The sequence below is a fragment of the Typopeltis vanoorti genome, chromosome 6 (assembly GCF_054136105.1).
Source record: "Typopeltis vanoorti isolate ZY-2024b chromosome 6, IOZ_Tvanoo_1.0, whole genome shotgun sequence".
NCBI classification, from domain to species: domain Eukaryota; kingdom Metazoa; phylum Arthropoda; class Arachnida; order Uropygi; family Thelyphonidae; genus Typopeltis; species Typopeltis vanoorti.
Window position 1 is genome coordinate 64,973,306 of NC_143554.1, and position 13,109 is coordinate 64,986,414.

The window sequence follows — 13,109 nt, forward strand, 5'->3', positions numbered from 1 at the left end:
GGATTTGAAGTTCAAAAGGTGCCATAGCAAAAGTTTCAAATACAACTCTGAGGATAATGTTGAAGCAAACCTTGACATGCAAGAATAAGGAATTCATTTTGCCTCTTCATAAGGCCTTGATAAGACCACCTGGATTATTGTGCAGATTTGGTCTCTCAGGTTCCAAAGGGATAAGGAAGAGTTACAAAGATTACAGACTAGTTAGCAGGAGAAAGAGAGATAATATGACAAAAGTCTACTATAAACTTCTGAATAGGTGTTATAGGATATAGTCTGATGAAAATTTTCATTATATGGAAGGTGGGGGAGAGAAAATGGGGACATCCATGGAAGTAAAGTTTGTTTGCACTCAAGAAAGGGGTAAGAGCTAGGTTTTTCTCTCACAGAACAGTGAAGTGAGTGGAATGGTTTGCTTTTAGGAACAGTGAGTGCATCTAGTGTGAATGAATTTAAGGGAAGGTATGACAGCTGGTTTGGATGATTTATAGCCTCTCTCTTGATAAGTTCTTGACTCCCTGGACGTCTCAGATAATAATAATAATCTTTTACTATGTCACAAGTACCATTAAAAAGAACTATACCATTAAAATTCTACTCATGTTTGATTTTCAACATCACATCTTTGCATTCAACAGCTACTATTTGTATAAATAAGCTTTAATTTCTTAGAGCAATAATTAATACAACAAATTTCTCACGAGGAAAAGGAATTTTACACTTATTTGTTTCCTGGCAGTGAATTCGGTTCATTTCAGAAAAAAGTGTTTTAAATTGTGCTTCATGTTGCAAATTACTTTAAAATCGTGAAAATCAAATTTTCTGTAAGGAATTTTTTTTTCCCTTACTCTATTTTATGAGAAATCACTAAGCCAAACATACTGCTTACAAAATTTGTCCATGTTCTTTGCAATGTTCTGATCTCTTTAAAAAAGATTTCAGTAAAATTATAAATGAGCATAATTTACATAACATCTGACAAAAAAATAGACTCTAGTATGAGAAAACAAAAGGTGTTAGAAAAAGCATGAATTTACCTGGTTAGCCAAGTTTATAGCATCTCTGCTCTCCAAACAAGAGAATTTGGATTTGAATCCCACTGTGACATGGATGTTTGTAAATGCCTTCAAGTGACAGATAGATTTCTTCATCCAATGAAAGAGATCATCATCCTACTTATAGAAGGTATGATAATATATATGCTCCAGTTTATAGGAAGGGTCTGGATTATCTTAACCTCACTCAAAGCATTCAAAGAATTCACTCAAATGAGCTATAGGTTTCTTTCCAAGCTTTCGTGTGTTGGACTGACAAAAAAAACTTGCACTTTATTTATTGGAGATAGAAAATAGTGCAATGCATGCCATGGATCTATCAATTTCACATTGCCCTTAATAAAATATATACAATAATTCAAGAAATGCTGCAAATGTGAAAACCATGAACAGCAAGACTTGATGCTCACAATAAAACAGAAATGTAATATTTATTTGAACTATCAAATAAAACATGTAAAATTAGGATTAAACACTCAAGCATTCCATGGATGAATTAAATGGAATGAATGGAAGTTTGTTTCTTCTTTTATTTTCAAGTTTATGTGAATTTCTTTATCAGGCAAGCAAATGATCAAGTTTGCTTTTACACTTGATGCTTCTCTCCATATCTGGACAGAAGTTAAAACACAATCAGAAACGTTTCTTGATAATGTGAAAATTTCATTTATAGATTTGTTAAAGCCCAGTCTATGTCCAGCATTCATCTTCAGGATAATTCTAGTCTCACTTGACCTCATCACTAATTTATCCACTACCCCTTCTCTGGTTAGCCTATCTCAGTGAAGCTCAGGTTCCTGAATGTGTATTGTGTCTCCATATTTTCAAAGCCCTGATTCTCTATTCCTTTCATTATGTGTAGGCTACCACATCATTCATACTGGAGATTCTTCTATCATAAACCAGTTCAAACCACAATATATGTTATCTCTTCAAACTAATGTTTTATGTTAATCAGGCAATCAGCAAATTTATTTTTTCAATCTGCCTTACAGTTAAGCTTGACTCCTTTTCCATTTCATTTAGTAGCCTACTTTCTCCTAAGTAATAGGTTTTAAATGCAGCAATCACACCTTGGTTCACATTGGATCTTTCCAATGGATGACATCATATGTATTCACTATCTCTACCCAACTTTGCATCATCAGCAAATAACTGAACCTTTCAGATCTCAGATCCTTTCCTATATCATTAATGAACAAATTAAACAGCAGTGGTCCAAGAACAGAACCCTACAGCAGTCACAGGCCTGCTTTTGAATTCTACTCCCGAATAAATTACTCTCTGATATCTCTCCATCGACCACCCTCTTATCCATCTCACCAACCCTAAATCCATCCCCATGTGCTGCAGTTTACTGATTAGAATTCCATATGGTATCCTATCAAAGGCCTTTGCAAAGTCCAGTAGTATAACTGTAAACCCACTACCCTTATCCAATTCAGCCATCACTGTATTATAAAATGTGAACAAGTTACTGAGGCATGATCTACCTTTCACAAAGCCCATGATATCCCCTATACAGTATCCCATTTTCATCTATCTATTCCTGTATTTTACTCTTGATTAACTTCTCCAATATTTTGATGACTCTTGATATGCTGATTGGTGGGTAATTTGCAACAGCAGTCTTGGAGCCTCCTTTATGCAATGGAACTATAATATGTATTTTTGCCTGAAACAGATCAGCCAAAGTTCATCCCATCATAGATAGAATTTGAATACAAGAAAGAAACAAAATCACTCAGATGCTAAGACATTAACAGAAACTAAACTTAATTATAGAGATTTAAGTAACTAACCTGTAAATAATAATTAATTATTCTGAAAAATGGAGTAATTCTTCCATAAATAATATAAACCAAACCATGTTAACAGTAAAAATTCTTTTAATAGACTGTCTCAAAAAAGTACAATTAGAGGTATAAATAACATTTACAAGCCAGCATTAGCAACTGGTTTGAGAAATTTTGCAGGTAGGCATTTATTCACTTTTTATTATTTTTTTTCTTTTTTTTAAGGAAATCAGAAATCAAACAGGTAATCTGAGGTAGGGGGAAATTGTGTGCAGTACTTGATTAATGAAAAAAAGAAGTGTTTAACGAAAATACATTTAAGGTATGGTAAGGTTGCCAGAATGTCGATTTCAAGATTTTTTTTTAAAGTGTTAATATAAAAACACTCATCCTTCTCAAAGAAGAAATAAAAAAGAAATTATGTTAAAAAGTGAATATACGTGCAATCATAATTTTTTTTTTCTATCATTAGCTACTATTTTTTCTTCAGTACCATGAAGTTTTCAAAAACTGTCAGATATGGAACTTGCACAAAAAGTCATTAGAAAATCAAAAGGAAATGTTTTTCAGCATAAATTATCAAATGTTATCCAATTTAGTAATATCACAACATAAATCAACTTTTTGATTTTTGTATTGGCAAAATTTATACTGTAACAAACAGATCAGTTAAAAGATAAAGATAGTGAACCGTAAACTTATTTAATAGCAAAAGCATGATTATGGCATTTTGTGTCATTCATATTATATCAAAAATGTTACTGTTTTCTTAACTAGACAGTATTTTCCTTTAGAACTAGACAGTATATTCCTGTATATGTAATGGATCAGACTAAAGTAATTTACTAGGTGGATTATATTTCTCAAAAGGCTTTCACAAACAATAAAGTAAATGTTTTGTGCCACATGCAAATTATCAATATGTCATTTAATTTATATCACACTATAGCAAATTTCATATACAAGTACTAAAATTAAATAAGTGATAATATGCTTATGTATATATATATACAAGGTTATTATCATTAGAGAAATATGTATTTCTATACAACTTTGTCACAATCTGAAGTAACCACTATCATATGCTCATTCTATTTCATATACAGTAATCTCTTGTTTAACTGGTTACAGTGACAAATTTTTTTTTTTTTTTTTGGTCTGGTTAGTTGAGTATAGTGTATTCCAGCAGTTATTTGACACTTTAATCAATTCAGAGACTGGCAAATTAAATCAAGCTTCCATTTATTTGAGAGTCAGATAAATGAGAGAGTACTGCATATTAACAGGTTTTGTTTAAAAAAATAAATGATGCTAATTTATGGCTAGTGCTCCAGCACTTAACATTTCAGAAAGCACAAATATTTATGTACATTTAAGAATACAGATGAAACTAACCAGTTCCAACATTCAACCTTAACCCTACACTCGATTTCGATGAGAATTTATGAGAATAACGTCAATTTTTTATTTAATTCAATATGTACAATGACAATTTTTTAAACCCCTAAGTTATTTCTTCTCACTTCAGTGGGTTATTTTAAAGTGCACTCTTAGTAAAGGTTCCATGTAGCATCACTGAATACATCACATATAAAGCACTAGAAGTTGTTCTGGATTATAATAATGAATTAAAATTCTGTGTGAAATATGCCTATAGAAACCACTAAATTCTATGAGAATTATTTACTTCAATCGAGATACTTTAATAGGACAGGATGCTTGCAGGCTTAAAAAGAAAGGCCCCTTCTGTCCTGGATAAAATGTAGAAGGGATAATATTGTATGTTCCTGCTGGTATGTTTGAAATCTCCAAAATAGTAAATCCTGACCTATAAAATAAACCAAACAGCAAAAAAATTATGCTACACTAAACAAACATTATTATTATTAAATTTTAATATACAAAAATTTAAAAATGATTATGATGAAAATTTAATAATTAAATTTTTAATTTATATTATTATTTTGCTAAAAGCTACCGACCTGATGTATGTAACATGGTGCCCACTACTATCTCTTCACTGAAGAAACAGCTATATGAGAAGGAAGTATTAGAGCTGTTGTACAAACTGAATAAGAATCTGGTAATGGGGCTCATGGGATATCAGCATAGATGCTATAAGATTCTACAGGAGTGATGCAAAGACTGATGTGTCTAACTAGTGACCAGTATTTACCTTAATGAGATTGGGAAGGATTTGACAGGTGACATACAGCTGTTTAGTGATGATCCAGGATACACAAGGTAAAGGTAAGCACTTTGGTGTATATTGAGATATTCAATATCATATTATATTGGTAAGATTAAGCTAGAAGAAATTGATCATAAGGATCTCGGTGTTTTTAGAAGACAGGAGGTTGCAGTTCAAAGGCCGTATAGCAAGGATTGCAACTCAGAAAAGAAATTGGAATGCTGAAATGAACCTCGACATGTAAGAATAAGAAAGCCATTTTGCCACTTTACAAGGCTTTGATATGAACTCATTTCGACAGACCAAACCTGCACACTTCACATATGCGGTTCTCATCTCCTGGTTGCCATGGTGATGTAATGGAGAGAGAGCAAAGGAGAGTAATAAAGATTATATCATTATATCAGAATTATCGATTAAGGATGCCAAGAAATTATATTCTTGGTTTCATCCTTTATCCAACTGTAAACAAACGAAGTTTGCAAGTGAAGTCACTTCACGACTGCACTACTTGTATGTAGACTGATGACTTCACATTAATTGCCTTAGTATCCCATAATGCAATGCACAAGAATATAATTTCTTGTCATGTTTAATTTATAGTACACAACATCTCTCTCTAATCCAGAGTATTTAGTAATAAAGTGCGACACCTTTTGACTACTTGTATATGGAAATACAACTTCTGCATTACTTCACCCTTGGTATCACTTCTGGATCCATCCCACTGATGAGCCCTCATTAAAGGTCGAAACCAGTCTGAGTAGTGGCCCTTCCCATAATGCATAGCATTATACATGTCTACATGTCTATAAGGATGTGTGCATTGCATTATTGGGTACTAAGGTAATTTATGTGAAGTCATCAGCCTCTATATACAAGTGGTCCAATCATGAAGTGACTTCACGTGCAAACTTTATTTGCTTACACTTGGATAAAGAATGAAACCAAGAATTTCCTGTCATCTTTAATTTATAGTACAACCAAGTGAAAAAACTTTCAACAGGATTGTGGAACACAAATTAATAATTTACGGGCTGTAGAAACTAGCAAACAGGAGAAAGAGGGTGATGATTGAGACTTACAAACTTCTGAAAGGGTCTTACAGGATACCAGTATATGGAATTTATTATTTTATGTAGGGTGAGAAGAAGATGAAGGGACATCCATGGAAGTTGAGAATGAATGGAGTGAAGAAAGTGCGAATTCTAGATTTTTCTCTCATAAAGTTCCTCTCATGGATTGCCTCTGGAAGAAGGTAGTGTGAATGAATTTAAAAAAAGGTATGACAGCTGACGTGGGTGATATGTGGTCTCCCTCGATGACTGCTAGGAGGTTTCTCTCAATAATAATCAAAGCTCCATGGTGACATCTTCTTTATCACTACAGATTCACTGCAAAAGTTTCATGCACACTGAACATTAAACTCATTCTTAATCATATAATTTCCCAACACACACAAGCAATGCATTCTATTCACTTTCCATTCCATCCAAAAAAATTTGACTCTTCATTCTCTTCTTCATCACACCCTCAAACAACTACCAGTAAAGATTTTTCATTCTTCCCCTACTATGTAAATTCCCTCCATATGAGTCCTGTAAAATCCCTTCATCAACTTAAAACATTTCTAATGTAGGCAATTGATATTTCCTCAAACTAACATTCCAGATTCTTGATATCGACTTAGGCACTCTAGTTGTCCAGGTGTAGTTTAATCAGTGCCTTCTACAATGACATCTCTTTTATTTCTGCTTGTCATATTTCTTACTGCAAATGTGCTCTACAGCCCTGCAACTCTTCAACAAGTCCTTTGAATCTCAGATGCCACTTAACCATCATTCCCAGATCCTGAATCTCATCTACTTCCTGGCATAACCTTACACTTCTGCACTCCAAAGAGTAGCATGTTGCAATCATTAACATGAAAACAACCCCATTCATCAATTCAAGCTAAAGGTTCATTTAAATCTTCTCAAAAGGACTTGAGAAGATTCACAGTAAATTACTGTATATGATACTTAACCCCCCCCCTCCTATATCCAGTATTTATCACTTTTTTCATACAATGTAGGAAAATAAGATAAGCAATACAATTACCTGAGGAGCATAACAGGTTCTGTCTTGTGGTATCAGTTGCTAAATCAGAAGGATATCAGTCATGCATGGAATGGAAGCATTTAAAGAAAAAGTTAATTTATTATACAAGAACTCTAGGGACACATTCTGAGAATGTGTCCCTAGAGTTCAAAGAATAAATAGAATAGAAGCAAAATGGATGTGCAATCTTATTAAGCAACAGATTGTGTGGAAGGAATACTGATGTCAGTTAAGAAAATTATATGAGCAGGCCAGAAGAGTTATAAGTATTATATGGAAAGCTAAGTTTGAAAAAAACTGGATCTGCAAGCTAAAGACAACTCAGAGGAATTCTATTGTTACGTTGCAAATAAATGAAAGAATAACTATTGAATGCAGGTGACAGATGCAGAAGAGGTTGTTCAACTAATGAGTACCCATTTTGCTAAAAGCTATCAACCTGGTATATACCATATTGAACTCACTGTTATCTCCTGAGGTATACGAGAAAAAAGAGGTACTAGAGCCACTGCATAAACTGAATAAGAATTCGGCAATATGGGATGATGGGATCAGCATGGTGCTAAAAGAAAGTTCAGATGAACTGGCTATTACTTTGACCAAGCTTATACTTTGAGTCTCAGTACAGGGAAGATTCCACAATGGAATCTTCCCTGTACTGTGGAATGTATGACTATCCCATTGCACAAGGTGATGAAAAGATTGAAGTAATTACTGACCTACCAGTATCTCTGGAGTGAAGATTTTGGGAAAAGTTGGTAGGAGCCAGCATGCAGAAATGGCTGATGGCTCCTACCAACTTTTCTAAAATCTTCACCATCACTTTGCACTCGTTACTTTGCAATGAACAGCATGGGTTTACTAAGGGAAGATCATGTTTGAGCAACTTGCTCACATTTTATAATAATGTTGGCATTCAGTTATACAAAGGAATTGAACCATGCAATAGATTTTTCTGTCATGGAGCAATGTGTGTGTGTGTGTGTGTGTGTGTGTGTGTATACACTGCTCCATGTGTATATATTTTTAAGACTAATTTTTAAGTCTCTGTTCTTTTTTTTGTATATTTCTCTGATTGTGATACCTGAAGAAGTTGATCCATTCAACGAAACTAGTAGTATCTTTTAAAATAAACAATGTCACCTCTTTATCTCTTGGTATCAGTCATTTAAACTAATTAATAATATATGTGTGTGTGTGTGTGTGTGTGTGTGTGTGTGTTTGGAATGGCTTGCCTTTGAAAGTGGCTAGTGTGAATGAATTAAAGAAAATGCATGACAGTTGGTTCAGGTGATATATGACCTTCCTCAATAAGTCCGACTCCCTAGATATTTCTCCTAATAATAATAATAGACATTGGCCTCATAACTATGGTTATGAAGCCAGTGTACTATATTAACTGCGTGTTCTTTGCAGGTGTGCAAAACTAGTACAGTAAACAAAATTAACAGACTATTAGGGGCTAAGAGTTGTCCATAAAATTGAAAGTCTGTTAAATTGTGAATCTTAGGAATAGTATTGAAAATAAAACACTTTCAGTGGTACAGTATTAATATATTTTAATGAGAACATTTTTATGTAAATATCATTCTACTGAGGATTGGGTATGAAAAAAGCATCAAGTTTCAGTTGCTTTCCACTTTTATACTGTTTCTAAATAATTAACGATCAAAATTGCCGAAAATGTTCACAATAAGCAATCAACCTCTGGATCTGAAGATGTGCCTATAAACGAGGTGATGTGTTCTCTAACCACTGATAGTTTCGAACCAGCTGGAACTGCTTCTTCTTCCTCGCTGTCAACGTCCAGATCGCCCCGTAAAACATCTTCAGCAATCTCTTCCTGGCTGAGAATTTGGTAACCTGGGTCATCCTCGTCGATATCTAGACATTGTTCAAAGTAATTCTCACTGACGTTATCACCAGCTGGCATCGAAGTTACATAGAAATCAGAGGTTTGTTTATTTATTTTTATTAATTATTTCATTATCTATATTTATTTGTCAAATTATGTCTGTTAAATCTGAAGTCCGCTAAATTGAGAGTTTACTGTACTTGCAATTTTCATATATTAATGACTAATAAATTCCTTGTTATTAACCAAATGTTCTTTAGTCATAAAACATTGGATTTTTGGATATCACTCTTTGAAAGCAATTATCAGTCCACCAAATGCTGATATTGCATGCATTACCTCTTCCTTATCTAGCAGTTTTATTATCTCAGACTAAAAAACTTCCAGAAGTTAGATTAAAAAAAATCTATTTATTACATGTATAATGACTTTGTATTTATATTACTTAATTTTAAGTAGAGGGATAGGATATTTTTCAAGTATTATATTACTTAGGATTACATTGAATTTCACTTCCCCTCCAGTAAGACAAATTCAAATTATGTTTAAAGAACTCATTAAATCAATAACCTTCTATCCTGATATCAGAAAATGCGCTTTAAAAAATTCTTTAGATGACAAGTTAAAGGTGATTAATTATCATCAATTCCATCCCCTACACACAGAGATACTAGAAATCATTGAACTAAACTTTGTATTTGAGTATCAATATTCACCACTTTGAAAACTGATTATATGACTATATTCCTGTTTCTAATCCTAAGCAAACCCCCACGACCACTGGGTTTAGTTGCCAAATAATCTGGTTTGTGGGTGGGGAGAGAGTATGCCATAATGGTTTCACTGTCTATCCAAGAAGGAGATTTAGGTTGAAATGTGGTAAATGGGAAAAACTGTACAATGGTCAATACACAAAATGTGTCACTGACAACCCAAGTCAAGTAAGGGAATAAAAAGAACTGGTTTCAAGAGCACATCAATAAACCAGTGCAGACCCAAGAGAAGAGTTTGGACAGCATGATCAAGGATGAGGAAGATAACTGAAGTGTGATAAAAAGCAGTACAAAAGAAAGAAAAAAAGTGACCAGAAAGAAATGAATTCATCAGCTGATGATATCGTTTCTGTTGATTTTAATTTTTCAATTTTTTTTTCAATTTTTTTTTTTTAAATATGAGAATCTCAAGATAGCAATTAACCATTACACCAAGTTATTTTATTTTATTATTTGTTTGTAATATATCTGTACCATGGGTCAGCAATGTTTTTTCCTATTTTGATTGATTTTATATATTTTTTGGATTTTTATTCATTTTTTACCTAGTTAGGAATCCCTGCTCTAGAGACAAAACATGGAATGTTTTCAAGCTACTTCAGGCCTCCAATAATTGGGCAGTAGGTCTCACAGGTGAAAAAATTTATCTCCCACCTAAAGACAATCACAAATATCCATGTCTGCAGTGGGATTTGAACTCACAGCTTGTTTATTGGAGACCAAATACACTAATCACTTGGATACCAGGTCAGCATCTTCAATTAATTAGAGATTGGGAACTACACTCAGAAAGGAACAAGAAATGACAAAAACAAAATAAGGCTCATTCTGTCTACAATTTCAAGAAATCACAAACATACATCACACAAATAACCATTATTATTTCAATTTGCATATCATATCCAATGACCTGTTGCTCAGGGGCATATATTCAGGGTGTGTGGTGCACACCCACGGAATAGCAATATCACACATTATATTTTTGCATTTATTCCTGTTAAAGACTCCCCTAATTGTTTTCTGGCTTCATATGACTCCTAAAATTAAACACAATATACTAATGGTTCATGAAGAGGACACTTTTTAATGTGTAAACATTGCATCACATTTGTGTTAATAACCTAGATGCACAGTTACAGACACCTTTGTGCCCTTTGACCAGATGTACAGATGGTGCAACAGGTCAAATTCTTAGTGTTCCAGTGGTCTTAAGTCACCCAGAAGGCAAGGCAGGGTGTGTGCTGAGACAATAGCATCCAGAAATCAGTGGCTATGATTGGTTATTGTGTCAACCAATCCAAATGAACGTTGGCATTTGTCATGAGTTGCTGTTTTGGTTTTTCTGAGTTTCATCTGTTTTGCATGCAAAGTATGAATTGATGTGTTTAGGATACCGATATAGACAAGTAATTTTCTATAAATAATTTATAATTATTTGCCCATATTTACAATGGGAAACAGTGTTGACAATCTGCTGAATATCCCCTTTTCTATCAGACCTTTTGCAGACTGTATGATTGTAGTATAAGGAAGTAACCATCATCCTCCACTTTTCCAAATTTACTATTATATTTGCACCTTTGAGTAAATCAAATATACCAATCAATAAATCTTAAAACAAACACATTGTCCCCCAACTCTGTGCAGATTTGGTTACAATTAATTGATGAATTAAAGTATTCCTAGTTATCCTACAATTAATTACAATGGACAAATTTAGATAAGCACCAATGCGCTATACACTCTTAATTCATACACCAATAAAAATGCAATCATACAGTCAAATTGACGTGAATTTTGTAGCATGGGTTGCATAAGCCACACGACAGCATGCCCGACCAAAATGGGCATATGATGCTACTGCTGTTGCTGTCAAGTGAAGTGGCTTCATAAAACCAAATTTCACCAGGGATAGCACATTTTTTCTGTAGTCAACAGAAGAAACAATCAATTTCCAAGGGGGAAAAAAAAAAAAAGAAAAAAAAAAACTGCTACCCCATCAACTTAGCCATACCTGAAAAAGATCTAATAAAGTTCTTCCCCTTAAAGATGATATTTAACCCTTTTCAAATTAAGTGATATATGGCAAATACCACTGGAGATATCTGAATTTAAACCTCATCATCATCATCAATTTCCTGCCAAGTACCCTCAAGGGGTGTACAGGATATAATAGTACTACATGAAAAAATTACATCATTACTAACTTCCTATCTACAATTTTCCTCCAAATCAGTCTGTTACTTGTCAAGACTCCAACATTATCAGATCTTATATTTCTATCGTCTAAGGTACTTTGTACCGTATCAATCCACCTATATCTTGGTCTTCCTCTGGGTTGTTTTCTTGCCAACCTGGCAGAGAACACATGTTTTGCTAATCTTTTCTCTCCCATTCTATTTAAGTGACCATACCACCTGAGATTCGCTCTGCTAATGCATTACTGGATGCTGACAACGTCAAGTTCTTTCCTAATATCCTCGTTTTTAATATGATATTGCCATTGATGCCATCCGTTCATGCCTCTAATCTTTCTCAGGACTCTCATATCTGCAGTCTCCAGTCTTTGGTCAAGTGTTTTACTTCTGACCCAGCTCTCAGATCCATTAGTTAAAACTGGTTTGAATACTGTCTTGTATACAGCTAATTTAGTGTTCTGACTAATTTCTCTCTTATTCCATATGAATTTATTCAATTGACTTCCCACCATACCAGCTTTGTTGATTCTGTTGTCTATTTCTATATTCAATTTACCATCTTCAGTAAAAGTCGTGCCTAAGCAGCTGAAATGTTTTACTTGTTCCACAGGTTCTCCATTCACAACACAGTTGACATTTTCAATGATTCTGCCTATTTTCATTGTCTTTGTCTTTTTATTGCTGACCTTCATACCATATCTATTACAACAGTTATTCAATTTAGTCAGAGAATCTTGCAGACCTGTAGCGGATTTATTTAGAAGTATGACATCATCCGCATAAAGCAAAGAGCTGACATTAACATCTCCAATTTTGATATCATGTTTAATACCACTTTCTTTCATAATGTGATCCATATAGATAATGAATAACAGAGGGGATAATGTACATCCTTGTCTCACACCAGATTTAACATTAAACCATCTTCCTGTACTTCCTTCAATTATAACTGCTGACTTACAACTCAAATAAAGACTAAGTATTGCTTGATATAATGCCCCATTGACACCATATAACTGCAGCGTATTGAATAGCTTCTCTCTTGGCACCTTGTCATATGCCTTTTCTAAATCGACAAAACTTAAATACAGATCTTTGTTATATTCCCATGCTTTCTCGACTATTTGTCGTAAGGTGAAGATCT

General features: G+C 33.8%; 1 protein-coding gene across 1 annotated transcript in view; it reads right to left on the reverse strand.

Annotated features, from left to right (window-relative positions):
* Window positions 1–2,923: 2,923 nt before the first annotated feature.
* LOC150105502 (calpain-7-like) overlaps window positions 2,924–13,109 on the reverse strand; it is a 237,561-nt gene continuing 227,375 nt past the window's right edge. Inside the window, exon 19 of the mRNA XM_090394849.1 lies at window positions 2,924–4,676. Within this exon, the coding sequence (XP_090250975.1) occupies window positions 4,532–4,676 (145 nt within the window). The 3' untranslated portion in view covers window positions 2,924–4,531. The remainder of the gene's footprint in view (window positions 4,677–13,109) is intronic.